The sequence below is a fragment of the Borostomias antarcticus genome (assembly GCF_949987555.1).
Source record: "Borostomias antarcticus genome assembly, chromosome: 6".
Lineage (NCBI taxonomy): Eukaryota > Metazoa > Chordata > Actinopteri > Stomiiformes > Stomiidae > Borostomias > Borostomias antarcticus.
The window spans coordinates 30,523,363-30,551,307 of NC_140239.1; the positions used below are offsets into that span (position 1 = coordinate 30,523,363).

Here is a 27,945-nt window from a genome sequence, read left to right on the forward strand (position 1 = left end):
AATTTCACTACCGATGTTGCTTCCACCGAGTCTGCGATTGATTTTTCTAGAACACTTCCTTCATGTCATTTCCTGTGAATCAGCATGCAGCAGGGTATCTTGGGAATTGTGTATGTGTGTGTGTGTGTGTGTGTGTGTGTGTGTGTGTGTGTGTGTGTGTGTGTGTGTGTGTGTGAGATGTATAGTCAGTAGTAAACTAATGACAGATCAATCGATTACTTGCTTCCTCAGAGCTACAGAATGCAGAACATTCAGGAGAATGAACTCAGGCTGTGGTTCAACAATATATAAAAGATACATATTTAATTTATCACTGCAAACCACGAAGATAGCATGATTTATATCCACAGGACAGATATTAAGCACTTCTGTCACGTCTTAGGAAAACTACTAAAGAATAAACGACCTTAATGTAATCTACTAAAGACCATATCACACTGTAAGCGAGCTGACTCTGAGCTTCGCATGTCCTGTGTTTCCCAGGATGCAAAGGGGCTTCCTGGGTGGTCTGTGAAGATGAGTGTGACGTCATGGTTCCTGGTGAGCAGCTCAGGCACGCGCCACCGCCTCCCGAGGGAGATGATCTTCGTGGGCCGGGAGGACTGTGAGCTGATGTTGCAGGTGAGTCGGACGCCATCTCTCCATCCCAACCATTCGCCCTTCCAGGAACAACCCATAAGATGGATTTCAGGTCCTTCCCGGTTTTGGGAAAACCGTGGGTGATTATCTTTGTGAGAGCCAAAGCTCAAGTTCAATAGGGATTGGTTCAGATGCTGGTGTTTTTTCTTCCTCTGTAACCTTAACTGTTTATGCTAATTTGACTATACGGGGCGGCTGTAGCTCAGTTGGTAGAGCGGGTCGTTCAGTGATCGAAGGGTCGGCGGTTCGAATCCCAGCTCCGACTGTCCACATGTCCAAGTGTCCTTGAGCAAGACACCTAACCCCGAATTGCTCCCAATGAGCAGGTTAGCACCTTGCATGGCAGCTGCCGCCATTGGTGTGTGAATGGGTGAATGAGAGGTCATTGTAAAGTGCTTTGAGTGCCGCTAAGGTGGAAAAGCGCTATATATATAAGTGCAGTCCATTTACCATTTACGCCTGAAGTTCATGTAACTTTGGAAGTTCTTCGCCGTTACACAGAAACCAAAAGAGTTGGTGGTTCTACCGTTTGTTTTTGGGATGACTGGTGGTCCGGCTGGTTGAGGATGATGGTTGTTATGAAATGGAATGATGCACCTTCTGGTCGCTGTGCTCCAGAGACACAGGGATGAATCCAGCTCTTAGATAGAGCAATCCAGCTATTAGACAGAGCCCATTAGCCTCTGCTGCTGCACACTTCTATCCGACCCTCTATCCATTCTCTCGTCTACTGTTTCAGTTTGCCAGATGAAAACAATCTTTGACCGGTGTGTTTGGACAGTGCTGAACGCTGGCGTGTCCATTAGGGTAAAGGCTGTTTTTAGAAGCCTCTGATTGGCTTAAATAGGAAGGGACTGCAAGGACGAGGAAATTAACCTCAAACTGAACAGGAATCCCAGAAGGAAGTTGACGCCTTCCAACAAAGGACCGTATGTTTGTAATAAGATGGTTCCTGCTGATTAGGCTCCTGTCTTGTCACTGCCCTCTCAGCTGGGGAGGACTACATCTGGCGTGTGGTGGGATGACAACAACTTGATTGAAATTTATTTTTAGACCCCATTATTGTCTTGCTTCACAGAATTGTGAAATACTACATTGCTAATTGTCTTGTAGGGGTGTGTCGTATGCCCACCTCCCTTGTTCTCTGTAAAGCGCATTGTGTTGCCTCTGGGTATGAAATGCGCTATATAAATAAAGCTTTGATTGATTGATTGATTGATTGTCATTTATATGGGGCGTGTGCATTTAATTGTGTACTGTATCTTTTCAACCCAACACGGTACAAAAGATTCAATTCCAGATATAAAGATGTTTACTGTATGTTTACTGAAGCAAGTGTCCTTTTTAGAGAAACCAGCCAAACCACCAATGAAGATCGCTGCTTCAAGAAAATAGGTCTCATATCCAGGTTAGGGGAGTGAGCTGTCAACCGTGACACAGGCGTAAATGCTCCTTGTTGTTTTATACACACACTCCGACAGTCACCGCGGCGACGAGTCAGGTGATCCTGACGACGCAGGGCTGTCAGCTTCCTCTGATGCGCTCAGCCGTTGCCAATAGCAACAGCTGAAGTGGACTTTAATGGTGTCATATGGTGAAAAAAAAAGACCTTCCTTGAATCATCGTCCATACAGTCTGTTGCTCTCTCTTATATATCTCACTCTTACTGTAGATATGAGCAACATTTCACCGTGACTGTACACCGACTGTACGTGACGAATAAAAGAATCTTGAGTCTGTAGAATGGGAATATTGTGAAATGTGTTACCTTACCTCAGAGAAAAGCCTGTAAGCTAGTTCCCTATGCCTTTTCTCTATATACTTTTCACCTATGTTTCAGGCAAAGGCTTGGTCAGTTACTGTAGATGTAGATTTGGGATTGACCCTGTCCCGTCCTGTTGGCTACAGATAACCAGCCTTTGTCCTACCTTCCAAACCACAGTGGTGTCTTTGTCACCAACACTATTCACCCTTTTTGTTCAGCATTGAAAGCTCCCATCTCACGCTGCTACAATGACATTATTGTGTGGCCCAAATTGTTATTTTACAGGTAAGCCTGCTAGTTTTGTAACTATTTTGTTCATTTTTAGCCTGCTATGAAAGCACAGCCTACAGCTCAACGCACTGTTTTTTACAGGTTGACTTTTGGTGTTGTTCAGTGCCATTTTAGCTCCATGGTACATGTAGTTTGGTTGGGTTGAGACCTACAGTAGCTTTTGTCTGTTTTGTAGTGCCCCGGTTTACCACTATGTGCTCCTAACAGTTATTTTTCAACGACTCTAACAATTCACCAATGACAGCAGCAGCTAGCTTCAACACTGTCCAAACCGCCATCTTTTAGCCTGGACTTCTGTTAAGATAAGATATACTTTATTAAGCCCTGTGGGGGAAATTTGGGGTTTCAGCAGTGGGAAGGGTACAGTAGCAGTGGGAAAGGTACAGCAGAATAGATAGATAGATAATATACATAATAGATCAAGTTAAATTACAAGGGGGGGAATATTCCATGGTTGAGTTTGTCTCTCACCTTTTTCTTTTAGTGTCTCCTTGAGTGTTTTTGTCTCCTGCTTCCTGCCACCAGTCACACTAGGGGAGTTCACTTGCATGTATATCACGTATTGATCAAATCAGTTTGGTTCATGAAACATTTGGGGATTTCAATCTTCAGCTCTTATTCGTCTGAATCTTTAATTATCAGTGATGACATTGATGCATACAGTAGTTCCAGCCTCTCCAGGAGAATTGAGTTCAAACCCACAGCACTTAATGTACTGGAGCATGCTTTATACTGTACATGAAAGTGCATGCTGTGTAGAGTGTACAGTATACAGGGGAAGTGCATACTATAGTATGCTACATCAGAATAATGCTACACCAGGGAACCTTAGGCCCAACCAGGCTAAACATCAGACTGGCTGCTCTTCTCTGGATCTGAACCCTAGTCCCCTCATTCACATGCAGGTTGAGAGATGGAGGGATAGAGAGATGGAGAGATAGAGAGATGGAGAGGGTGGAGGGATGGGGTGATAGAGGGATGGGGTGATGGAGGGATGGAGGGATAGAGGGATGGGGTGATGGAGGGATAGAGGGATAGAGAGATGGGGTGATGGAGGGATGGAGAGATGGGGTGTGATAGAGGGATGGGGTGATGGAGGGATAGAGGGATAGAGGGATGGAGGGATAGAGGGATGGAGAGATGGGGTGATAGAGGGATGGAGAGATGGGGTGTGATAGAGGGATGGGGTGATGGAGGGATAGAGGGATAGAGGGATAGAGGGATGGAGAGATGGGGTGATGGAGGGATGGAGAGATGGGGTGTGATAGAGGGATGGGGTGATGGAGAGACAGAGGGATGGGGTGATGGAGACGGAGGGATGGAGGGATAGAGGGATGGGGTGATGGAGGGATGGAGGGATAGAGGGATGGGGTGATGGAAGGATGGAGAGATGGAGGGATAGAGGGATGGGGTGATGGAGGGTGGGGTGATGGAGACGGAGGGATGGAGGGATAGAGGGATGGAGGAAGCATTAAAACAGGATTGTTAAAGGCGCGTCCTCAGACGACGCCCTCGTTGATGGGCCACCCTGGAGAGGGTAATGATGATGTTAATGACCAGACACTCCGGTGTTAAGCCTGATCACGGGGGGGGGGGGGGGGGTAATGATGATGTTAATGACCAGACGCTCCGGCGGTGTTAAGGCTGATCATCGGGGGGGGGGGGGGTAATGATGATGTTAATGACCAGACACTCCGGTGTTAAGCCTGATCACGGGGGGGGGGGCAGGGCGGGGGCAGGGTAATCCACCACCGGTCACCTCCGCGCTTTCACAGGGATTACTGCTTTCAGACAGATTGAGATGAATGAAATGAAAGGTTGCTTTTATAATGAAATTGTGTTGAGCCAGGTTGAGCAGGGTAGGGTAGGAGTGTAGAGAAGGTTTAAGCTTTGCTCAAGGGCACAATGGCAGGCAAGGGTCGATGGGAAATCTCTCGTCAAGTGTCCCGGCGCTGTCTCTTGAATGGTCGGATGTAAATAAATAAAAATAAATGGTAAATGGACTGCACTTATATAGCGCTTTTATCCAAAGCACTTTGCACTACAGTAAAGTACACTTTACTTTACACATTCACACACCGATGGCGGCAGCTGCCATGCAAGGTGCTAGCCTGCTCACTGGGAGCAATTTGGGGTTCAGTGTCTTCGCCCAAGGACACTTCGACATGTGGACAGGAGGAGCCGGGATTTGAACCGCCGACCCTACGATCATTGGACGACCCGCTCTACCTCCTGAGCTACAGCCTCCGGGGCTACATACCTATTATATGTTGCGCCAGTGTGTCTAGTGTCCGTGCGACTGTTCAGTCAAGTACGGTTTGTTCCAACTTCATTATGTCTTTGATACTGCGTGTCAGATTTGGGACATACCATAGCACATTCCTGATTTCATAAATCATCAAATTCAGTTTCAAGGCGTGTGATTCGTCAGCTCTTTATGTTAGCATCACTTGCAACAGCCTTGGCTGTTTTTGGAAGCGAAAAACAACAAAAAATAGAGGTTATTAATTATTCATGAGGGAAATCCATTGCATTCCCATAGACATGCGAGCTGATGTGTGAGCAGTCCATGCTTATGCATTGTAATGAACTCAAGTTGTTCCTCTAGCATTAGACGCACACAGTAAACATACATTTATCTAATTATTCACCCCCATTCATTATAGTGAGTCACGTTCTGGTACAGTAGACTTGCGAGCTTTTCAAGCCGGCATCTTCCACACACATGAGACAAAGAGCTCGACCAGGCTTTTAGACACACTCGTGAATTATTCATCTTTATATGCTGATATGTTTGTGAATACGCTTGAACGGTCACATCCGATGAGAGGAACGTGATGTCAGCGGACGCCGCGTGGCTTAGTCTGGTGGAGCGTGTAGATGGGAGAGCTGTATTGAAGAGGACAGTCATCTGCTCACTTCCTGTGGACAGTCATCTGCTCACTTCCTGTGGACAGTCATCTGCTCACTTCCTGTGGACAGTCATCTGCTCACTTCCTGTGGACCGCCAGCTGATCTCTGGTGTCTGTGTGTTCTGAACCACGTTGTCTGTCGTCCTCTGCTGCAGTCAGTTGCACGGTAGTATCAGACTCAGCATCTCTGGGATGGTTTATAGGAATGTCTGTACTCAGCTATAGTGTTGTCTCTAATGCATGTGTACTGTACACACACACACACACACACACGCACGCACATAATCCTAATTGCCTTAAATGGGACCTACGGTATAACCTTAGGGTTCAATCAATCAATCGATCAATCAATCAATCAATCAATCAATCAAAATGCAGCATGGTCTCAGTTTACATTTAAAGGAATAGGCCTACTGTACATTAAAAAAAAACATACAGCAAGCAATAATACAGATTTTAAATAAAACAACTTAAACATATAAGACAAAAAACAAATTTAAACAATAAAATAACATTAAAAACCGTAACACAAATGTTACAGGGATGTTAAAAGTATAACAACTAGGCTGTAATGGAGAGAATAAAGGAACGTTTTCAGTTTAGACCAAGAGAGTGTGTGCGTGTACAGTGTGTGTGTGTGTGTGTGTGTGTGTGTGTGCATCACCATCTCAATAATCAGGTCTGCATTAGACCATCTCAATAATCAGGTCTGCATTAAACCATCTCAATAATCAGGTCTTTATTTTTTATTTTAAAAAAAAACTCAATAGGAAAACAAATGAATTGATTGAGTGACGCAAAAATGCTGTTTTGGTGCTTAACTGGTTATTTTAGTCCCAGGGCTAGTTATATATACCATACAGTACTCAACACCATTATGCCCAAGCATTTGAAACCATCATCTTCCCAGAATCCAGTATATTCTTAGTATCCAACACTATCCGACAGTATCGCTGACCTCCAGGGACAAACCGGCCTCCTGATATCCTTGCAGACTGCTTTAGCGCTCCGACGCCCACTTGCTATCGGATATGACCGACAATCACTCTCATTGATCGGATCAAGCTTCATGAAAAAGGCATTTGAAAAAATTGCTAGTGAAATGAATGTTAGTAGAACCGCCTCTGTGTTGTGAATCAGGGGTTTTCAGACCACCATCCTGACTAAGGAGCAACCTGCGGACCCCTGTTTTTTTTTGGGGGGGGGGGGGGGGGGGGGGGGACATGGGCTGAGATTAGGGTCGCCAACTTTCTCACTCCCAAATGAGGGACACTTTTTTTTGCCAGGCGCAGGCGTGGCGCGCGTGACCACAATGATAGGACGTATACGTTTTCATTAGCTAGACCAGACCTGCTCATTTCACAGTTTCACAGCACAAACACCTACTTGCTTAGCTGTGGGCGTTACAGTAACCATATTCCAAAGACACCAAAAAGCATTGGACAGACCAGCGGTTGAAAACCCTGGTTTTAAATCACTAGTCTGGCTCCAGCCCCTGAATCTCACGGACGCTTTCATTTTCAAAATGCAATACAGGGTTTGGAAAAGCTCTCATCCAGAGTGATTTCTCGGTTGGAATTCCAACCAGGCCAATCAGCGTCCTTTGAATGCGATATCAAGCTCTGTGATTGGTTAGGGGAGGAACTAATCCGGAGGACTCCCTCTTCGGCCACGCCCTTCTAGGAGCCTGTTCAAACCGAATAATGAAGTGAAAGGAAATGCGGACTCAGTCTGTGTCAGGCTAGTAAATCCCCATGATTGATTGTCTTTCTTCTCCCGCAGTCTCGTAGCGTGGACAAGCAGCACGCCGTCATCAACTACAACCCCACCACCGACGAGCACCTGGTCAAGGACCTGGGGAGCCTGAATGGGGTGAGTGTTTCAGGGGGACTGAATGGGCTGAGTGTGAATGGGATGAGTGTGAATGGGGTGAGTGTGTCAGGGGGACTGAATGGGGTGAATGTGAATGGGGTGAGTGTTTCAGGGAGACTGAATGGGGTGAGTGTTTCAGGGGGACTGAATGGGGTGAGTGTTTCAGGGGGACCTGGGGAGCTTGAATGGGGTGAGTGTGTCAGGGGGACTGAATGGGGTGAGTGTTTCAGGGGGACCTGGGGAGCTTGAATGGGGTGAGTGTTTCAGGGGGACGAGGGGAGGACTGAATGGGGTGAGTGTGAATGGGGTGAGTGTTTCAGGGGGACTGAATGGGGTGAGTGTTTCAGGGGGACTGAATGGGGTGAGTGTGAATGGGGTGAGTGTTTCAGGGGGACTGAATGGGCTGAGTGTGAATGGGGTGAGTGTTTCAGGGGGACTGAATGGGGTGAGTGTTTCAGGGGGACTGAATGGGGTGAGTGTGAATGGGGTGAGTGTTTCAGGAGGACTGAATGGGGTGAGTGTGAATGGGGTGAGTGTTTCAGGAGGACTGAATGGGGTGAGTGTGAATGGGGTGAGTGTTTCAGGGGGACTGAATGGGGTGAGTGTGTCAGGGGGACTGAATGGGGTGAGTGTTTCAGGGGGACTGAATGGGCTGAGTGTGAATGGGGTGAGTGTTTCAGGGGGACGAGGGGAGGACTGAATGGGGTGAGTGTGAATGGGGTGAGTGTTTCAGGGGGACGAGGGGAGGACTGAATGGGGTGAGTGTGAATGGGGTGAGTGTTTCAGGGGGACGAGGGGAGGACTGAATGGGGTGAGTGTTTCAGGGGGACTGAATGGGGTGAGTGTTTCAGGGGGACGAGGGGAGGACTGAATGGGCTGAGTGTTTCAGGGGGACGAGGGGACGACCGTCTGTCCTCTAGTCACACAACGACGCAGACTTAGATCAACATGGTTCATAATAGATGAGGATTGACCCGACTCTGACAGCACGACTTAAACTGTATCGACTCACAGATGTCAGAATCTGCTGTTACTAGATGGATGATATAGCGTTACTGTTAAGTAGCTCTGCTATAAGCCTGTACAGTAGGTACTAGAACTAGCTTTAAGCATGTATTAATGGGTCTCACTCACTATAAGTCATTGTTAAGAATGCTTTCTAAAACAGGGTGAGGCTTATTATCAATGCTAAGGCTCTTTCCTATGAAAATGGACTATTGCTGCCGTTACCTGAACGGTACTGTGCTGACCAATGGCAAATGTAGTGTTCTCATCGTAACAGTATGCTTTAAATGCTGTGACAACCACATGTCTGAAAGGTCTGTGGTCACTTTGTGTGGTCACTGCTATAGTAGGTCCTGAAATATGTGAAAGGCAGTCGTACAGGGCTGTGAACAGAGCCATCTCAGGATCCCAGTAGGAGGCTAGCGTCTGAGAGGTCTGTTGTTGTGCCAATGCAGGTTTCCCTCTGTCATCGGGCCAAAATGGACACTTTCCAAGTAGTTTTCTCTGGACTGGGTCGATTTGATCAAATTAACACTGCAGACGGGCCCACGGGTCAGCGAGCTGAGCGCATCACTCCCAAACATCACGCGTTTTGATTGGCTTACATCTGTTCTATCCTCTTCTTAGCTTTTCTTGGCAACATAATCTGATCAAAAGAGTTAAGGTGAAGCTTATGGTTATTACTTAGTACAGTAAACCCAGAATGTTACCTTCATTACGTCACATATTCAGGAGAAACAGTTGGCCTACAAGACCTACCGATAACGTGACATGTCCATGACAGTCTTCTGGCATGGTAGTCGCCAGTGTGGTTGTGATAGGTCAGATTCGAGTGTTGACTTCCTGTTTATTCAAGATGGTTGCCTTTCCCTCCAGACGTTCGTGAACGACCTCAGGATCCCGGACCAGACCTACATCACCCTGAAGCTGGCCGATGTCATCCGCTTTGGATATGATATCCTTTCACGTGTACTCAAGCTCAGCATGTACTGTACTGTAGCATATCAAATTATCGGCGCGCTCAAAGAAATCGGATCTGCCATTAATTCACATCCCTCGGTTACTCTTGTATGTGAAGTGCTATGACTCTACCGTAGCTCCGACCAAACTTTCTCTCAATCCTCCTCGTAGGAAAGAAGAGAAGGGGTTTTAAAAGTCAGTGTAGCTCATGGTCCAAATTGATCCGACAATTAGGTCTTTCCCACCTGTTTTGACAGAGGGCCTCTGTCTACAGACCAACTGTGTACAACTCAAGGAAGTGTGAGCCTACAATGTTAGTGGTTAAGGTTAGGGTTAGGGTTAGGGTTCAGTGTAATACACGTCGATTACTTGCCTTAAATTTCCTTGAGTTGTACTACCTCTGAAAATAATGTTTCAGTCACCACTGAATGTTTGAGTGACCAAACAGGCATAACCTTAAATAATAACTTTAATTTGAAATGTGTGTCCATGATGTAATGTTTCTGTTATGTTCTTAACTCCGAGTTTACATTCCCATGTGTATGTTCTGGAGAGGAGTCAGCATAAAGTCCCAGAGGAAGCTCTGAAGGTACAGAATGGATGTATTACTGTATGTGTATTTACAGTATGGATGTATTACTCTGTGTATTTACAGTATGGATGTATTACTGTGTGTATTTACAGTATGGATGTATTACTGTATGTGTATTTACAGTATGGATGTATTACTGTGTGTGTATTTACAGTATGGATGTATTACTGTATGTGTATTTACAGTATGGGTGTATTACTGTGTGTGTATTTACAGTATGGATGTATTACTCTGTGTATTTACAGTATGGATGTATTACTGTATGTGTATTTACAGTATGGATGTATTACTGTGTGTGTATTTACAGTATGGATGTATTACTCTGTGTATTTACAGTATGGATGTATTACTGTGTGTGTATTTACAGTATGGGTGTATTACTGTGTGTATTTACAGTATGGGTGTATTACTGTATGTGTATTTACAGTATGGATGTATGACTGTGTGTGTATTTACAGTATGGATGTATTACTGTGTGTATTTACAGTATGGATGTATGACTGTGTGTATTTACAGTATGGATGTATAACTGTATGTGTATTAACAGTATGGATGTATTACTGTGTGTATTTACAGTATGGATGTATTACTGTGTGTGTATTTACAGTATGGATGTATGACTGTATGTGTATTTACAGTATGGATGTATTACTGTATGTGTATTTACAGTATGGGTGTATTACTCTATGTGTATTTACAGTATGGGTGTATTACTGTATGTGTATTTACAGTACACAGTCACTGATGATGTGTCTAAGGCCTGATTCATAGTCGACGTTAACAACGCAAGCTACGTTGTGAACGCGAGCTCCAACATGACTCGAGAGCTTGCGTTCTGTGTTTTGTTTTGTGGAAACGCAAGGAATTGCACTATTGCTCGCGTCAAGTGACACATTTCGGCATGACACACGCAAGGACGCAACGAGATCTCGCGTGGCCTTGCGAAGCTTGCGCTTATGTAGTTTGCGTCGACTATGAATCCGGCCTAAGAGCATTGAGAGATGTGTTCACTCAAACAGGTCAAACACGCTCATATATATGAAGAAACAACATCATTTTTACAACGAACATCTTTTGTTTAAATACCATTTTTATTGGCGTAAGTCAGCTAAACCTTCACTGTCATTATGTGACTTGATTTCCTTGGCGCCCCCTGCTGTTCCAGCATGAGAAGTACACCAGCCAGCTGCAGATGGGGCTGAAGGCATCTGAGGGGAAGAGGTCATCTGAGCCCCTGGAGGACAAGTCCAAACTAGAGAAGACAGACAAGAAGTCGGTGTCCCAGGGTAAGTGTTGGTGAAGGTCTCACAGCTGTGTGATTGTGTCCATGTGTGTCCATGTGTGTCCATGTGTGTCCATGTGTGTCCATGTGTGTCCATGTGTGTCCATGTTCCAGATGGTCCACAGTGGAGCACAACAGGATAACTGTCCTTGGAGTTGAGTGTCCCTGAGACCAGAGCAGTCTGTGACGAATCATGGATGCTTCTTCTCATATGACACACTGTGTGTGACCTTTTATAAACACACACAGCTTCTGAGAGATTAGGTGGGGGGCCGCACTGCTAATGGATCTCATTGATTTTTCCAACTCAGAGTCAGTCTAATAGCATTCGTCCAGCAGAAATGACCACCACACTATTACATATCTACAGTAGAGACTTAAGATAAAGATATTTTCATGATTTGAGTGCGTTTATCATAACTGATTTTCATGTTTCATATGATCAGTCCAAAGATGTTTCCTGTCAAAGGTTTATCCCCCACTGGAGCTTGAAATGCATGCTGGGTAGACATACTGATACAGTATACCACCTTGGTTATAGCTCAGAAATACAGTATGATTAATGAAAGAAATAAAGTCAACAGTTAAGACATCATGTTTGAATATGACCATCTCTCTCTCTCTCTCTCTCTCTCTCTCTATATATATATATATATATATATATATAATGATTATGCACACTTTAATGTATTCAGGGCATGCTGTGATTGCTGGTGATACAGACAGTGAACCATACTGTAGAGATGTGTGACTTGTCACATTAACCATCCTGAAATTTCACATCAAACATCCTGAATTATCCTCAACACAGTAATGGCACACATGATGAGGAATGACCATTCATTTACACATGATGAGGAATGACCAGTCATTTTGATTTTCCTTCGGGGGAAAAAAATCAGGTCTCTGCTCTATGACAGCAGCATCAGCTCATCCTATTTCAGTCATGACACTATCCCCTCCCCCTCTCTCTCTCTCTCTCTCTCTCTCTCTCTCTCTCTCCTCCCCTCCCCCTCTCTCTCTCTCTCTTTCTCTCCTCCCCTCCCTCTCTCTCTCTCTCTCTCTCTCTCTCTCTCTCCTCCCCTCCCCCTCTCTCTCTCTCTCTCTCCTCCCCTCCCCCCTCTCTCTCTCTCTCTCTCTCTCCTCCCCTCCTCCTCCTCTCTCTCCCCCCCTCCCCCCTCTCTCTCTCCTCCCTTCCCCCTTCTCTCTCTCCCTCCTCCTCCTCTCGCTCCGTCACTGTCCGCCTCCCCGGTGGCTACGGCTGCCGCCCCGTCTCCATGGCAACGGCTGCCGCGCCCACAGTCTGGGCTTAGCGCCGATGACCTCGTTGATGTTCCCGCCCCTCCTCTCTGTCCCTGTCCGGCCGCTGGGTAGCAGGGTAAACATAATCCTCCCACGTCGTGGTAAACCAGGTCAACTGACCCCTCTCTCTATCGCCCGGCGCGTCAACTGACCCCCCTCTCTATCGCCCAGCGCGTCAACTGACCCCTCTCTCTATCGCCCGGCGTGTCAACTGACCCCTCTCTCTATCGCCCAGCGTGTCAACTGACCCCTCTCTCTATCGCCCGGCGCATCAACTGACCCCTCTCTCAATCGCCCAGCGCCTCAACTGACCCCTCTCTCTATCGCTTGGCGCGTCAACTGACCCCTCTCTCTATCGCCCGGCGCGTCAACTGACCCCTCTCTCTATCGCCCAGCGTGTCAACTGACCCCTCTCTCTATCGCCCAGCGTGTCAACTGACCCCTTCTCTATCGCCCGGCGCGTCAACTGACCCCTCTCTCTATCGCCCGGCGTGTCAACTGACCCCTCTCTCATTCGCCCTGCGTGTCAACTGACCCCTCTCTCTATCGGCCAGCGCATCAACTGACCCCTCTCTCTATCGCCCGGCGTGTCAACTGACCCCTCTCTCTATCGGCCAGCGCATCAACTGACCCCTCTCTCTATCGGCCAGCGCATCAACTGACCCCTCTCTCTATCACCCGGCGCGTCAACTGACCCCTCTCTCTACCGCCCAGCGTGTCAACTGACCCCTCTCTCTATCGCCCAGCGTGTCAACTGACCCCTCTCTCTATCGCCCGGCGCGTCAACTGACCCCTCTCTATCGCCCGGCGCGTCAACTGACCCCTCTCTCTGTCGCCCGGCGTGTCAACTGACCCCTCTCTCTACCGCCCAGCGTGTCAAATGACCCCTCTCTCTATCGCCCAGCGCGTCAGCTGACAGATTCGCCGCCGCTGCGTAGGTCCTGTGATCTCCTGGCGCTTGTTGTGCGATGAAAAAGCGTCGCCTTGACCTGAGATGTGACCTCCTGTGTAGTGGGAATAAAATACGAGCGGATTCACACTAGAATCAACGCGGAGTTAATCTCCTCAGCTGTTCGACCTCTCGCTCGATAAAGCCCCAGATGCAGCCGAGGGCTTTGTCTCGTCACGTGGGGAACAGCGGATGAAACGGGCCGTCGTTAAGATGGCGCCCGGCGCTGTGGTCTGACCCGAGGCGGTAGATGAGAAGCCGTGGACGCCGGTTTATCTGCTGCTCAACGCTGCTCAAGTATGTCACATATTGTCACAGGGCCAGAGGGTGACGGTCTGGACAGGACAGAGAGAGACCGTTACCCCCCACGGAGGGTGGGTCATGAGTAGGGATGGAACGATATTTTTTGGGGGGACATCTTCCTACGCGGCTGTCTGGTCATTTGAATGCCACTACCCCAATCTAAATATTTGGGGGGGGACAATTTTAATGATCTCAAATATTGGGGGGGACATTTCCTCCCTGACCCCCCCAGGATCCCCGCCCCTGGGTATAATGATAAACCACGATCAAATTTGATTGAATGTATCGTGATAAAATTATAATTAAAACCGTGTCTGATTTCCGCACTTTGAAAAGCTCACTGTAAATATTGCCCAGAATCAACCAAAGTTAGCAAGAGTCTCCAAGACTCATTATTTGAATGATTATGCAAAAAGTGAAAAGTGCTTCTAATTTTATTTGTGGCTTTCAGTATAAAACTTGTTGAAATGATTTAATTCTGTGCATCAGTAGTTTTTGAAAATGTTCATCACATTTTACCGCGATAATACTGATAACCGTGATAATTTTGGTCAATAATCGTGATATGAAATGTTCATACCGTTACATCTCTAGTCATGAGAAGCCCACACACACACATGTATTCATGACCTTTGCTGTGACCTCCGTCAGGGTCAAACGGTCACAGGTATCAGCTTGACTGACGTGATTCTGACCTGAGGTTGACGGTGTGTGTGTTCAGCAGACGTTGAGGTGTGTGAGGTGCTCCGCATGTCTGATGTTAGGACTTGATTAACGCTAGAAACAGGAATCCTCAGGAGAGAAACACTGTAAAATGTCAGGTTTGAAAAAAGGCAGCCTAAAATCTTTCTATAGGATTTCTTGTATGAAGGGATTTGCATTTCAGTGTGCGGTCTCCATAGTATCTACTAACAATTTATCAGCAGTTATGTTGTATTAGTACAGTATATACTGTGATTTACATTGAAAACTCAAAGGCAAACACAGGCGCTCTCTGATGATGTCACAGTGGGGAACATTTAGACGGACGATTGCTAAAGTTTGAAGAAAATATCCTAAAGTGCTCTCACTCTCTTTCTCTCCCCCTGCGTGTGCGTTTGTGTGTGTGTGTATGTGTGTCTGTGTGTGTGTGTCTGCGTGCGCGTATGTGTGTGTGTGTGTGCGTATGTGTGTGTGTGTGTGCGTGCGTGTGTGCGCGTGCATGTGTGTGTGTGTGTGTGTGTGCGCGTGCATGTGTGTGTGTGTGTGTGTTGGTTGTTGTGTCTCAGAGGTCCCAGTCTCTCGGCCGACCCCTCTGTACGGTCAGCCCTCCTGGTGGGGGGAGGACGATGCCGGGTGCAAAGGTCATCACCGCCCCGAGGAGGGTCACCCCGGTCTCCCCGGTCACCCCGGTCTCCCCGGTCAGTCAACGGCCCGTAGACGTTCGGTCACTTCCACGTTTCAAACCAAACATCTCTGAAACTCTTCCCACTGGCTGCTCCTGTTCTGGTGTCTAAAGGCAGATTTATACTTTTGAAAGTGTCGACAGAGAAATGACGTCACTGTCGACACTTTTTTGTGCACCTACCAAACTTTCTAATGACACAGACGCCGTCACTTCCGTCGCACAACTGTGATTGGATAGCTAGACAGAAGGCATGGCTGTGATTGGATAGCTAGATAGAAGGCATGGCTGTGATTGGATAGCTAGACAGAAGGCATGGCTGTGATTGGATAGCTAGACAGAAGGCACGTTCGTTGCCATGGATCAATCAGCCACGCGTCTGCAAGTTACCATGGAGATGATCAGACACTTCGCTGAAGTAGAAATGATAAAAAAACATTTTTTTTCTGTCGACAGACATTTGTCGTAAGACACTTGTCAACTGAGTATAAATGAAGCTCCTTGTCCCTTATTCAGGCCTACTTGATGTGTCTATAGATGCATTTGTATTCTACGTTGTATTTGACTTGTTATTATTGCTGCCTACTTGGCCAGATCACCCTAGTTAAAGAGACTTTGTCTCTCAACAGGTTTTTAATTGTCTGGTTAAATAAAGTTTTGAATGAATGAATGAATGAATGTCACCAATCTGTCCGTTGAGTTCATATTGACATTCAGCAGTTTAAATTCCTCTGTATAGACGGTATCATCCTTGGCGTGTGTTTTCAGAAGAGACCTATTTTGCGCTTCCTGTTCGCAGACCTGCCGAAGGACGCGTGCCCTCTGGAGCCGGAGGTCAACGGCTCCCTGTCCGAGTACCGCGACCCCCAGGGCAAGACGCTGTTCACCTTCCACCGCGAGCCCAGCTACTTTGAGATCCCCACCAAGGAGTTCCAGCTCCACCCCCGACCCCCCGAGGCCCAACTCCACGAGATCCCCACCAAGGACACCGACACGCCCCCGGCCCCGCCCCCGGCCCCGCCCGCCCCCGCGGCCCCCACCCCGCCCGTGGTCCAGAGCCACGCCTCTTTCACCATCGAGTTCGACGACTGCACGCCGGGCAAGATCAAGATCAAGGATCACGTGACGAAGTTCTCCTCGCGGCAGCGGAAACAGCAGCAGCAGCAGCAGACGGCGTCCGGGAAACCCGCGGTGACCACGCCCACTGAGGTGATGTCGGCCGAGAGCAAGGTGGCTGATTGGCTGGTGCACAGTGATGTCAGCATGATGAAGAGGCGGCCCATGTGTGAGGATGTGTACAGTACCAAGAGTGACCAGGCCATCAACATCAAGACCCTGAAAGGTCAGACGGAATCTTTCATTAGTACTAATAGTTCGAGGGGGCGTGGTCTCTTGTCTCTTACTGTATGTTTATTTTTATGTTTATCTCTGTTTATTTTTGTTTATCTCTGTTTATTTATGTTTATTTTTATGTTTATCTCTGTTTATTTATGTTTATTTTTATCTCTGTTTATTTTTATGTTTATCTCTGTTTATTTATGTTTATTTTTATGTTTATCTCTGTTTATTTATCTTTATTTTTATGTTTATCTCTGTTTATTTATGTTTATTTTTATATTTATCTCTGTTTATTTATGTTTACGTTTATGTTTATCTCTGTTTATTTATGTTTATTTTTATGTTTATCTGTTTATTTATGTTTATTTTGATGTTTATCTCTGTTTATTTATGTTTACGTTTATGTTTATCTCTGTTTATTTATGTTTACGTTTATGTTTATCTCTGTTTGTTGTTAGGACACCACCACGAGGACGGGACCCAGAGCGATTCCGAGGACCCGGTCTTGAACGGCAAGCGGAGCAAGTCTCAACATTCGGTCCAATCCCATCATTCGGCCCGGTCCGAGCGGTCCGAGCGGTCTGAGGCGTCGTCCCAACCGTCGGCGCCGCCGGTCCAGTCGTTCCCGTCGCCGCCGTCCGCTCCGTCACAGCGGGTCCTGCAACCTCAGCAGTTCTCCCCGCCCCATCGGACTCCGGCGCCGCCCGAAAGGCCGCCGCCTCAGAGCCCTCAAGAGGCGCGCTCTCCGACGAGGGATCCCCACACTCAGGTGGCGCAGGAGCACCTCAGCCAGCAGGCCTTCGTCATCGAGTTCTTCGACGACAACCCGCGCAAGAAGCGCTCGCAGTCGTTCACGCACAACCCCGCCCACGCCGACTCGTACTCGGCGCTCAGGGCCAAGCTGGAGCGCCGGAAGGGCGGCGAGCGACCGGCGTCCGTGCACGGGAACATCCCGACCCCCCAGCAGGCGTCGGTTCCGCCGAGGGGTCCGGGCCCCGGAGGGCCCCAGAGGTCCAGCTCTCTGAAGAGGGAGAAGACGGAGGGGGAGAGCTTTTCCTCGGTGCCGGGCTCGGGTTCGTCGTCTCGTCCGGCGCCGCCACCGGCGCCGGTCATGGTCAAGCCGTTCGGCAGCATGGGGAAGAAGTCCAAGCTGGCGCAGGAGTTTGCGGCGGAGTTCCTGAGGGACTCGGGCCACCGCGCCGCCTCCCCCACCGCGGACAAGACCACGCCCCCTCCCATGTCGGCGCCGCCAGTGATGATGTCGCCCTCGCGCGCTCTGATCCCGCCCCCCCTCTCGCCGCCCGCGCCCGGCTCCGCCTCCTACCCCGCCACCCCCGCTCGACCACCGCCGGCACCCGCCCCCTCCCCAAGCCCCACCCCCGCCTTCTTCCACTCGCCGTCCCGCGCCGCCGTCCTGAACGCCTCCTCCCCGGTCCACGCCGCCCCGCCCCCCACGCTGGCGCCCCTGCTGCCCCTGGGGGTCCGAGGGGTGGACCCCAGAGCGTCCAGAGCGGTCAGGACCGAGGAGGAGGACAGCCTGAGCGACGCCGGGACCTACACCATCGAGACGGAGTCCCAGGACAAGGAAGTGGAGGACGCTCGGAACATGATCGACCAGGTGGGCTCGCCGCTCGCTCGCCGTCTGACCAGCGCTCTGACCAAATGTCACCATCAGCATTTCTAAGTGGTTGGCGCTGATCCTAGTTCTGTGTAATCATATTCAATTATTTGGATACCAATGTCAATGTCATTTTATTTATATAGCACTATTCATACATTACATGACATTACAGTCATTTAGCAGACGCTTTTATCCAAAGCGACTAACAATAATTGCATTTAACGTAGGAAAAGCCAATGTTCTACTACTCACCAGAACTCACAAGTGCATCTCCTTTCTAAAACAAGTGACTAAGAGCATAATCTAGTGCTGAAGGCAAAGTGCAAGAATAGCAATCTAATACAATCAGTGTAGCACATCGTGTTTGACATAAAAGGATAAAAACATAAATCATTCAAACGCAGCGAGAACAGATTTAAAAGAAACGATATATACTAACGATCTACAAAGTGGCGTTACTCAAGGGACGCATGCCTGGAAACGCCCCCCCCCCCCCCCCCCCCCCCCACCCTGCCCTCATCTCCTGACCCCTGACCCCTCGCGAAGCGCCCCCGTCCCGCCCGTCCTACTGTCCTCATGCATGCTCTGTCCCCGGCAGGTGTTCGGCGTCCTCGACTCCCCGGAGTACAGCGGCGTGACCGCCGGCGTGTACCGGCCCGTCATTAACGAGGGGAGGAGCGAGCAGACTAGCCTCCGCCCCCCTAGCGACGGCGGCGCCGGCGACCAAACGCATGGCTTTCACCCCGCCTCCCTCTCTGGCGCCCCCGGTGGCCTCGTTCAGGTAATACCCCCCCCCCCCGGGCACCGTACCACCAGGGCGGTGGAGATAAGAGGCTTGAGCGCATGTTCCTCTGTGAGTGAATGCCTGTTGACCGGTTTGACCCCGTTACCCCCCTGTTACCCCCCTGTTACCCCCGTGGCCTCCCTGGTTTGACCGTCGTTCTTTCTAACGGCGGGGTTTGGCGCTGACTGAACCTCCTCGCTCTTTCCTTGGCGGTTCCAGGTGCAGACTGCTGACCCGGCGGCGCTGGACGGGCCCAAGTGGGTGTCCCGCTGGGCCAGCCTGGCAGACAGCTACGGGGAACCAGGGTCCACCCCTCCGCAGGGGGAGCTCACAGATGGAGGTGGGGTCTGTTTCCTCTGGAAGAAGAAGAATTCATTTATTGTCATTGTACTTTGATTTTCTGACCTGTGGTGCTTACAGCAAGACAACAATGGACAAGTGTGAGAACAGGACAGGACATGGGACAGGACAGGGGACAGGACAGGACAGGACAGGACAGGGGACAGGACAGGACAGGACAGGACAGGACAGGTCAGGACAGGACAGGGCAGGACAGGACAGGTCAGGACAGGACAGGACAGGACAGGACAGGACAGGACAGGACAGGACAGGACAGGGAGGGACAGGACAGGACAGGACAGGACAGGACAGGACAGGACAGGACAGGGCAGGGCAGGGCAGGGCAGGGCAGGACAGGACAGGACAGGACAGGACAGGACAGGGCAGGGCAGGGCAGGGCAGGGCAGGGCAGGGCAGGGCAGGACAGGACAGGACAGGACAGGACAGGGCAGGACAGGACAGGACAGGGCAGGGCAGGGCAGGGCAGGACAGGACAGGACAGGACAGGACAGGACAGGGCAGGACAGGACAGGACAGGACAGGACAGGGCAGGGCAGGACAGGACAGGACAGGGCAGGGCAGGGCAGGGCAGGACAGGACAGGACAGGACAGGACAGGACAGGGCAGGACAGGACAGGACAGGACAGGGCAGGGCAGGGCAGGACAGGACAGGACAGGGCAGGACAGGACAGGACAGGACAGGACAGGACAGGGCAGGACAGGACAGGGCAGGACAGGACAGGACAGGGCAGGACAGGACAGGACAGGACAGGACAGGACAGGGCAGGACAGGACAGGACAGGACTCGTAAAGTGCAGTGATACAAACATAGTGGAAAAAATAGCAGTTCAATTTGGACTAGAAGAGTCGGGGCAGTGGTCAGTCATTCCAGGGCTGGGTCACCCCACCAGTGGTCAGTCAGTCCAGGGCTGGGTCACTCCACAACAGCAACATGGCTGTTACCACGCCAACGGGCCCTCTAGACCGATCACTATGGCGACAACAACACATGAAAACAGGCGGAGCTTCGGCTCAGCATTAGTTTTCAGTCGTAGAGAAATACTGTCTCGAGAATTAATTCATGTCTTAATATGTAATATAAAATGTACTGTAGTTATACTAATAATTAATATAACAAGCTAATCTAATAGAGATGATATCGCCTGATCACATTTCAGACTGAGCTGGTCAATTAGGCTTCTTCTCAAGCCGACATCCAATCATGACTGTAGTCTGTAGTCTGTACATTCTTTGGGAATGCATTTCAAAAATGTAGATCAATAGATTTTTCTATCTACTGTACATTCTTCAGATATCCCGTCTCTACTTGACAGAGCGTGTGCTGAAGATGTTGTACTGTAAAGGTCCATCGTGGTTTTTTCGTCTCTTAAAGGTCATAGTGACTGATTTAAGTGACACATTTTAGCGGTTGAGGGTTGGAATCGTTTATCTGTAAACAAAACAATAATGCCTGTGTTTTGTCTGTATGTTTAGAGAATAAACATTCTTTTATTTGTACAGATTTACGCCGGTCAATGGTGACTCACAGCTACGATAACTCGGAGTCCGAGTCCAGTCAGAGTTCCAGAACCAGACGGCTTCTACCCCAAGTTCCCCCCGGAGACAAGATGGACGCCCCCGCCCCCAGCATCCTGATCCGCCATGAGCCCTACCCGGGCCCGGACCCCCTGGACCGGACCTCCGGTACCCCCCGCCAACACGACCCCGCCCAGCTGCTGTGTGTCCAGGACGACGTGGACCCAGACAGCCTGAGCGACGCCAGCCGGTCCGACGACGGTTCGGTTCTGGAGCGGGCCCGGAGGGGCCAGGTGCGGTCGGGGGTCCGTGCGTCCTCTCCGGGGGAAAGCGGACCTCAGTACAGGGGTCACGACCTGCTGTCACCCCCCGCCAAATCCACCTCCTTCTACATCGGGTCTGAGGACGGCTCCGGTAAGTCCGACCCGGCGCGGAGCCCGGTTCTGCCTCAGCCCGAGAGGGGTCGCGACCCGCCGGTGCGCACGACCCCCACCACCGTCCTGATCCGGCACCTGAGCGGCCACGAGCCCCGCAGGTCGGGGGTCAAGCCCAATAACTCCGCCCCCGACCTCCAAACGCAGGACAAGGACTCTCTCCCCGCCAAGGACAACGCCTCGTCCTCTTTCGTCCGTCAGGAGAGCTTCACCAAAGAGCGTCCGAGCGACAGCGTGCAGGTCAAGCGGCTCCCGCACATCTCCAGCCACCCCACCCTGAGGGACCTGGAGCAGAAAGGGGAGGCGTCCCCGGAAGCCCCGCCCTTCCTGAGGGAAGCGGACACCGCCCTCGCCTCCCTGGACACCAGGTTCCACTCGTCGGGTTCCGGGCGCAGCTCCAAGAAGGGTTCCAGCCACATGGAGGACTCTTTATCGGGGGAGTCGGACGTGGACACGGCCAGTACCGTGAGCCTGGTCAGCAACAAGAACGCGCCGGCGGCGCCCAGGAAGCGAGGCGCGGTCAGCGGCCTCCAGAAGGAGAAGTCCTCGTCCAGCCCGTCCATCCAGGAGAAAGGACGCCAGCTTACGGCGCGCGAGCGCCTGTCGGAGAAAAGGCGGGGCCAGGCGGCGGGCGACGGCGGCGGCGCTAAAGCCGAGGCGGCCAAGCGCTTCCAGATGCGCCGCAGCGCCGGAAACCGCGGCTCGCTCGACCTCACCGAGGGTCAGCCGACCTCCGGTCAGCACTGGCCGGACGCGGCGGCCTCGGACCACGAAGCCGGCGCCCGCCCCTCCTCCGGCCGCAGCAGGAAGCTGGTGGCGCCTCTTCAGAAGGAGGACAACGGGAAGACGGCGAAGACCGCCGCCCAGCAGGCGCTGACCCGGTCCAATAGCCTCTCGGCGCCGCGGCCCACGCGGGCGTCCATGCTCCGTCGGGCGCGCCTGGGCGACGCCTCAGACAACGAGGGGGCGGAGACCGACAGGGGCTCCCAGAACTCGGACCAGGTCAGCGCGCCGGGCAAGGCGTCGGCCGACGCCAGGAAGCTCTCCAGGCTGGACATCCTGGCCATGCCCCGGAAGCGAACGGGCTCCTTCACCACGCCCAGCGACAACGAGTCGTCCTCCGCCGGGCGCCCCGCTTTCGCCAACCGCAGCGCCGAACCTGCGGCGCCGGCGAGGAAGACGTCGGTGGGCGAGGCCAAGCAGGGGTCCGCCAGAGGGGGCGGGGCTTCGGGGAAGCAGCCCCTCGCTCGCACGCGCTCCAGCGGAGCTAAATACCCGAGCACAACCAGTGAGTACCGAGCATGAGCTTTGACCCCCACTCCCCCGACCCCGGAGGAAATAGCAGCACATTTTGGCAACGTGCGTTGCCATGACCGCTGGCTTTACGCCACTTTCACCATGGCAGTGATCACTGATCTAAAACCGTTGGATGGGAGTAAGCAGTGTAGCTTTTACCAGTTCTATCATGTCAAGATTTTGTTTTTTAAAGAATAGCAGGAGATGCAGCAGTGTTGCCGTTGGTCAGATTCAGTGTTGCTAGGCAGAAGAAGGCTGGGAGCGTTTCTCTCTTCTGTCTCTGTGCTGTTGGTATGAATCACTGCTGTGGTTTCCATAGAAACATAGCTCCTGTCTAGACATCTTAATGCCTTTTATCATCGTACCAGAGCTCTGATTTATGATTCCTTTGTCACCGACGCTGATTTATTATTTACTACCGTAGGTTTAAAGATCCTTACCATGAGAGCAATTGTTCATAGTGGATGCAACGCATTTAATATGGAATATGCATTATTTATTTTTTTGTTTTAAAGATATTTTTAGGGCTTTTCAGCTTTAATGTTATAGGACAGTGTAGAGAGACAGGAAATGTGGGAGAGAGAGAGAGGGGAGGACATGCGGCACAGGACCCGAGCCGGGAATCGAACCCTGGTCCGCCACACGAAGGACTAGCCTTCATATGGTGCGGAATATAACGTTTAAGCCGTGTTATAATTCAATCCAGCTCTATTTTAAGACCATCGCCCTTTCGTTGATTACTTCTAGATTCCCGTCGAAGGCAGAAGGGTTCGGACTACACGTCGACGTCCGAGGAGGAGTATGAGGCGAGCTCGGGCACGCCCAAACACAAGCGCTCCCACGCCTCCACCTCCACGCAAACGTCCCGCGCACAGAAGGCCTCCACCGCCCGCTCCAAGTCCGTGTCCCTGGAGACGGAGGAAGACGAGGCGCAGAACGAGGCTGACCACTACCAGAACTGGTCCACGCACAGCGCCGAGATCGCAAAGTACCGTAGCGTGACACCGCGTTCGTTGTTGGTTTACATTCTAACCTTGAGACGACTGGTTTTACCTGATCATAGCTAGCGATAGCGCTGCTTCTAAGGTGCTAAGGTTCGGCTGAGGCTCAGGAGGTAGAGTGGGTCGTCCAATGATCGTAGGGTCGGCGGTTCGAATCCCGCCTCCTCCTGTCCACATGTCAGAGTGTCCTTGGTCAAGACACTGAACCACTAATTGCTCCAAGTGAGCAGGTTAGCACCTAGCATGGCAGCTGCCGCCATTGGTGTGTGAATGTGTGTGTGAATGGGTGTCTGAGAGGCCATTGTAAAGTCTTTGGATAAAAGCGCTAGATACTGTAAGTGCAGTCCATTTACCAAGTATGGATTCAAGTTGGTGATATTGTCAACTGTATTTGAGTCGCAATGTCTGTGTGTTATATGGTAACTGTTTTTACCGTGTCCAGTTTTTACTGTGACTGTATTCTTTCAAAATTGACAAAATGACAACGTATGTAGTCTGCAGTATGTTTCTTTATTTGTAGCAATGTACTAAGAATAGATTGCTATTCTTGCACTTTGCCTTCAGCACTAGATTAAGCTCTTAGTCACTTGTTTTAGAAAGGAGATGCACTTGTGAGTTCTGGTGAGTAGTAGTATGTGTGCTTTTCCTACGTTAAATGCGATTATTGTTAGTCGCTTTGGATAAAAGCATCTGCTAAATCAAATCAAATCAAATCAAAGCTTTATTTGTATAGCGCATTTCATACCCAGAGGCAACACAATGCGCTTTACAGAGAACAAGGGAGGTGGGCAGACATCCCACTCTCTACATATTCCAGAGGGAAGCAAAAAAACAGTATCACCCGGGGGCCAGATAAGTGAGCTGTAAAAAATTCTTCCCTGACCCCTCTCAACAAGGCGATGGAGCAAGCTCCTGGAGTATGTTTGTCTACCGGCTAAGAACATTTATAAAGCAATACATTACATTTCAGAGTAAGAGAGGCTAAAAAAGCATCATAGGAGAGAGGACATTCTACGGACATGCTACGACATCCACAGCAGACACGTAATGACAGTAATGTGATGTGATGTGATGTGATGTAATGTAATGTAATGTGATGTGATGTGATGTAATGTGATGTAATGTGATGTGATGTGATATACTAGCGCGGGCCTGTGTTCACGGGGCTTTGTTGTGCCAGGCTCAGTCAGGATCTGGCGAAGGACCTGGCCATCCTGGCGCGGGAGATCCATGACGTGGCCGGGGACGGGGACTCGCAGAGCTCCTCTGGGATGGGCACCAACCCCTCCCCCAGCTCCGTACCCAACACGCCCGCCGCCACCACGGCCCGGGAAGAGGTACACCAGCGCCCCCTGACCCCTGACCCCTGAACCCTCACACCACCACAGAGATACTGTATGTACAGGACTTTTGGCTAACTCTGATTTTTTTTTTTTTTTTAAAGAAAATACTAATGTAACTTTATTTTGATTGTTTACTTTGGGTTTCTAATTCAGGATTTTGATTTTTAAAAAGGGGAGGTTACAGGGCCTGATGACATCATTCAGTACCCAACCTGTACTTTACCTCAAATCTGTCAACAAAATATCATTTTCATTTCTCACTTCTACAGTATATTCGGACACCAATTACACACAACATTTAGTTTAGTTGGAAACCTCAAGAGAATTTGATCAAACAATATAATCATTGAGACTCCTTAGTTGTGCTGCTCATGGAGTTATCTATATACAGTACATACATACATACATACATACATACATACATACATACATACATATACATACTGTAGGTTATACAGTACTGATTGTGAGCTCAGGGACATGTGCCGAGAATCCCTGTTCATGCTTCAGGTCATCATGGACATCTCTCTCTCTCTCTCTGTCTCTCTCTCTCTCTCTCTCTCTCTCTCTCTCTCTCTCTGTTCTTGACTGTGCAGAGCCCATATCCATTTTTGCGGGGGGCCCTACCATTCCAGGTGCTCAAGATACTCATCAGTCTCTCTCTCTCTCTCTCCTGTCTCTCTCTCTGTCTCTCTCTCTGTCTCTCTCTCTCTATCTCTCTGTCTCTGTCTCTCTCTCTCTCTCTCTCTCTCTCTCTCTCTCTCTCCTGTCTCTCTCTCTGTCTCTGTCTCTCTCCCTTTCTCTCTCTCTGTCTCTCTCCCTTTCTCTCTCTCTGTCTCTGTCTCTCTATCTCCCTCTCTCTCTCTCCTGTCTCTCTCCCTTTCTCTCTCTGTCTCTCTCTTCCTTTCTCTCTCTCTCTCTCTCTCTCTCTCTGTCTCTCTCTCTCTCTCTGTCTCTCTCTCTGTCTCTCTCTCTCTGTCTCTCTCTCTCTGTGTCTCATTCTGTCTCTCTCTCTCTCTGTCTCTCTTTCTCTCTCTCTCTCTCTGTCTCTCTCTCTCTCTCTCTCTGTCTTCTCACTGTCTCTCTGTGTCTCTCTCTCTCTCTCTTCTCACTGTCTCACTCTGCCTCCCCTCTCCTCACGCGTCGGCGATCACAGATCCTAACTCTGCACCCCTTTCTTGTCATTTACCCCCGGATGATTCTGCGTCTGTATTTCTAATGACGGTTCATGACGAAGGTCGTTCAGGGTCATAACTGTCTCCCCCGGGCTCACACTGCACAAAACACACCATCACCCAAACCTGCACCGTTCTGCATCGCCACTAATGTCTTGGTTACCGGCTTGTATCCCAGCAATACTAAAATTCACTGCTCTCTCAGCTGCCATTCTGGTTGCATGTTGAATAGGGGCATGCATTCACAAAGCACGACTCACACCGGCCAAGTCTATGAATTATAACTCTAGAACTATCTTCCCTCCCCTGGGAGGTATTGGACCTCTGTGCCCTCGGAGTAGATCTCCCAGAGGCACTCCATGTCTTTGCAGTTTTTTCCCGTTAAGTGCGGAACCTCGCACTTATTTTATTTTCTTTGCAGCTGGTCCAACATATCCCCGAGGCCAGCTTAAACTACCAGAAGGTTCCTCCCGGTTCTGCCGCTGTCTTGGACCTGGATCCTAACATGAATGACCAAGACCCGAGCCCTAAGCAAAGGCGACCGTGGAACCGCGAAGAGGTCACTCCTGTTTATACCTGTTTCCTCTCTATTTCAAAGTAGTACTTTCACTCACTATTAATGATTTGGGAACCAATGGACATCATCATTATAAGACTAGGCTGGTTAAATGAAGAATCATCGCTATTAAACAATGTACAAAGAACGAGCTGTTGCAGTTAGTTTTGGTCTGCTGGGAATTCAACTAAATGTCATTGATAACGGTGAAAACCACGCTTTGGGTTGTGTTTGATATCCAACGTTTTATTTCCCTACAGGTGATTTTGGACAATCTGATGTTGAATCCCGTTTCTCAGCTTTCTCAAGCTATTCGAGAGAACACAGAACAGCTGGCTGAGAAAATGAAGTAAAGAACTCATCCCTTGTACTTTTTCCGTGTAGTGCGTTTACTTTTCGGAATGTTTTAAAGTATTATTATGAATACGCAGCTTTTTTGCGTTTATGTTTCCTATTTGGTTTGCATTCCACTTACATTTTTCTCCTATTAGGGTTTTATTCCACAACAAGACTGAGGCTTGGGAGGAGATTGAAGCGAAGATCAATGCGGAGAATGAAGTCCCCATCCTGAAAACATCAAATAAGGTTGGTCTTCCCACATCGGTAGTCATGTTAGATCAGCTTGAAGCCACAGGAAAGAAATGTGCCAGAATAATGTCCCCTCATGCTATCATTTTAATTCTGTCACAGGAAATCTCTTCCATTCTGAAAGAGCTTCGAAGAGTTCAGAAGCAGCTAGAAGGCAAGTAACGGTTATCAAAGAGTTTTACAGAATAAGACAATTATGATTAGCGAATAAGAGAGTATTACAGAATAAGCCAATAAAGTATGCATTGAGAATGTTGGAAGTCCTTCTCTTCCTCAGTTATCAACACTATCGTGGAGCCAACTGAAAATCCCAAGATGGCCGCCACAGGTGCTGCTGCTGCTGCTGCTTCAGGAGGACAGGCCAAGTCCTCCCACAAGGAGAGAAAAGCCCCAGCCAAGCCCGTGGGGGACAGACACCGTGCTCACGGCCCAACCACTTCCAACACCAATGAAAACGCCAAGAGGTCCCCTCGCGGGCCTGACGGCGCTAATTTTAAGGCCTAATCAGACTCTTGTAGCGCAACTTTTCTAGTAACTGCCTCCACCATGCTGTCCGCCATTACCATGCAGAACTGAACATGCGTTCTGATCGGTAACAGTGTAATGAAAACCTCCTGTAGAGTTGCTTCCACATCGCACAAGCTCAACTGACAGTAAGCAAAGCTGAGTAAAAGAAAT

At 49.6% G+C, this 27,945-nt stretch overlaps 1 protein-coding gene across 1 annotated transcript; it reads left to right on the forward strand.

The window, feature by feature from the left end:
* Positions 1-516: 516 nt before the first annotated feature.
* On the forward strand, positions 517-27,771 carry cep170bb (centrosomal protein 170Bb; the record flags this gene model as incomplete). Its single annotated transcript, XM_084440140.1, has 18 exons — positions 517-621; positions 7,390-7,479; positions 9,361-9,451; positions 9,975-10,033; positions 11,202-11,322; positions 15,141-15,263; positions 16,056-16,598; positions 17,053-18,212; positions 18,814-18,996; positions 19,219-19,339; positions 20,860-22,596; positions 23,352-23,592; positions 24,786-24,942; positions 26,545-26,682; positions 26,940-27,028; positions 27,171-27,264; positions 27,370-27,421; positions 27,545-27,771. The coding sequence occupies 18 exons, from the start codon at positions 517-519 to the stop codon at positions 27,769-27,771; spliced, it is 5,331 nt and encodes a 1,776-aa protein (XP_084296266.1).
* Between the last annotated feature and the right edge of the window lie 174 nt (positions 27,772-27,945).